The 2,285-nt window shown below is 36.0% G+C and overlaps 1 protein-coding gene across 1 annotated transcript in view; it reads left to right on the top strand.

Moving 5' to 3' along the window:
* LOC107681539 (rho-associated protein kinase 2-like) overlaps positions 1-2,285 on the top strand; it is a 54,794-nt gene that overhangs the window by 35,835 nt on the left and 16,674 nt on the right. The window contains 3 exon segments of the mRNA XM_016477844.1: positions 802-946; positions 1,036-1,174; positions 1,286-1,377. Coding sequence (XP_016333330.1) covers positions 802-946; positions 1,036-1,174; positions 1,286-1,377 — 376 coding nt within the window.

The following is a 2,285-nucleotide window of genomic DNA, read 5'->3' as shown; positions in this document are numbered from 1 at the left end:
CCCCCCCCCCCCCATCTGTTCTAGTTTTATAGGATATCGGCACAAATAGCTCAGTTGTGTTTGATGCACTGAAGGTTACATTGTGATCCTGTCCTGTACATTTTCTGCTTTATCACTTTTATATGTGGTAATCATAGAGCAATAGCTGTAAAATATTGGATATATGGGTCTGGCATACTTAAATGTTATGAGCTTGGTGGAGTCATGAGAAAAGATCCAAGCCATAAAAACACTGAAGTTGAACACCAATCTAAAATTTTAAACGGCAAATATATCAATATATTTCTATTTATTCAACAGTGGCCACCTCTGAGATTGTAGGTATCTGATAGCTACTGTGTCTGCAGGGGCACTGAACTCAAGACTAGATAGGCCTAGAATAGAAGGTTATGAAATATATCAAATGTTATGTTACAGATACTAATATATGAAATTCACTACAGGGAAATGTTTTTTTTTTTTTTGCCCCACATTTTTCATATCTGGGGCATTTTTGTCACTTTTATTGCCAGTTATTTCCCCCAAGTCCTGGTTAATTTCTGACCATGCCATTTAGTGCCACAATCCAGCCACAAAAACTAGGCTGGACATACTGCTTGGTGATATTATAGTGCCATCTAGAGTAGAGAAGCAGAACTACACACTAAGAAAAATGTTTGAATTAGTGCCAGTACACATCCGTTTGTGTGTAATGTAATGTGATATTACTTTTTGTAAATTGTATATATTGCTGTTGAGTCTCTAGACCTAGATCGACAAAGATCCTATCAGTTGACTTATTGATTGGTTGGTTGATGATAGACGGGGATGGTTCATTGCGACACTGCGGTCGGAACCCCCGATTACATCTCACCGGAGGTTCTCAAGTCTCAGGGAGGGGATGGATACTACGGACGCGAGTGTGACTGGTGGTCAGTGGGAGTATTTATCTACGAGATGCTGGTTGGTGAGTCAGTAATGTGAATCTGTGCGTTTGCCTAAATTGTGCATTCGTGGTATTGATTTATTAAATGAGATTAATGTTTGTGTATGTAGGTGATACACCGTTTTACGCTGATTCTCTGGTGGGGACCTATAGTAAGATTATGGACCATAAGAACTCTCTTAACTTTCCTGGTGACGTTGAGATCTCTCAAGAAGCTAAAAACATAATCTGTGCCTTCCTAACAGACAGGTGAGCTTTTACATGCACAGATAGATGTACATGTATTTCCATATTGATGGTCAACTGCCAGGGTTCACGCCTGTTTGACAAAATGTTTTTGTGGATGTTTGCATTTGGTAGGGAGGTTCGCCTGGGTCGAAGTGGCGTAGAAGAAATTAAAAGACATCCTTTCTTTAAAAACGACCAGTGGACCTTCAGCACCATTAGAGAGAGTGAGTAAATGTCCATCATACTTGCATATGTTTTACAGTGCATTTTAAACAGAAAATATTTTTGAAGTAATAAAAATGTTTATGGAATTTGTCATATCACTGGAAAATTTGTAAAAAATCAATAAAGTGAATGTATGTGTTTCTCAAACACCTTCTTGCCTTTATGGAACATTGCCCTTGTGGAAAAAAGTGCACAACTAAACAAATGTAAAAAAAAAAAAACTCTTCTTGCATGTAATATAATATTAATGAAATAAATGTCATTAAATACATTTCTTAACTTTTTTTTAAAGAAGTGCACTAAAGTTCTAACGTAAAGTGAATTTTTAAACCTTTTTAATCATCTTTTGCACATCATTTTGACATACTGAAGCACATGTTAATATATAGAATAGAAATTAGAGCCCGACCGATATGGGTTTTTTTGGGACCGATACCGATATTAGGGAGTTCAAAAAAGGCCGATATCGATATATCGGCCGATATTTTTTTGTGTATATTATAGTACAGTACCAGTCAAAAGTTTGGACACTTTCCCATTCGTGTGTCCACACATTTGACTGGTACTATATATAGAATACAGTATATACATAAACAGAATATATATATACATAAACACATTTTTTGCAATGATCACTCAAATGTGGTGATCAAACACTTATAATGACGTGACAGAGATACGTAATGGAGGCAGGGCATTTAACAATTTAAAAATAAACTTTATTATCCAAAATGAGTCTGACATCAGTGCACTGAACAGTAAGGTTGAAGTTTATTCAACTTTAATTCAATTAAATTCCATTCAACTTTATTCCGTTAAAGTTTATTTCACTTCGAAACATTCATTCACGGATCTGCGCTACTGTCTTCACACACAGACGAAACTTACTAGAGAAGTGTGACATAAT

This window comes from Sinocyclocheilus anshuiensis, unplaced genomic scaffold, assembly GCF_001515605.1.
Source record: "Sinocyclocheilus anshuiensis isolate Anshui unplaced genomic scaffold, SAMN03320099.WGS_v1.1 scaffold2334, whole genome shotgun sequence".
Lineage (NCBI taxonomy): Eukaryota > Metazoa > Chordata > Actinopteri > Cypriniformes > Cyprinidae > Sinocyclocheilus > Sinocyclocheilus anshuiensis.
Note: the sequence above shows the minus strand (reverse complement) of the source record. Positions and strands in the feature narration are given on the sequence as shown.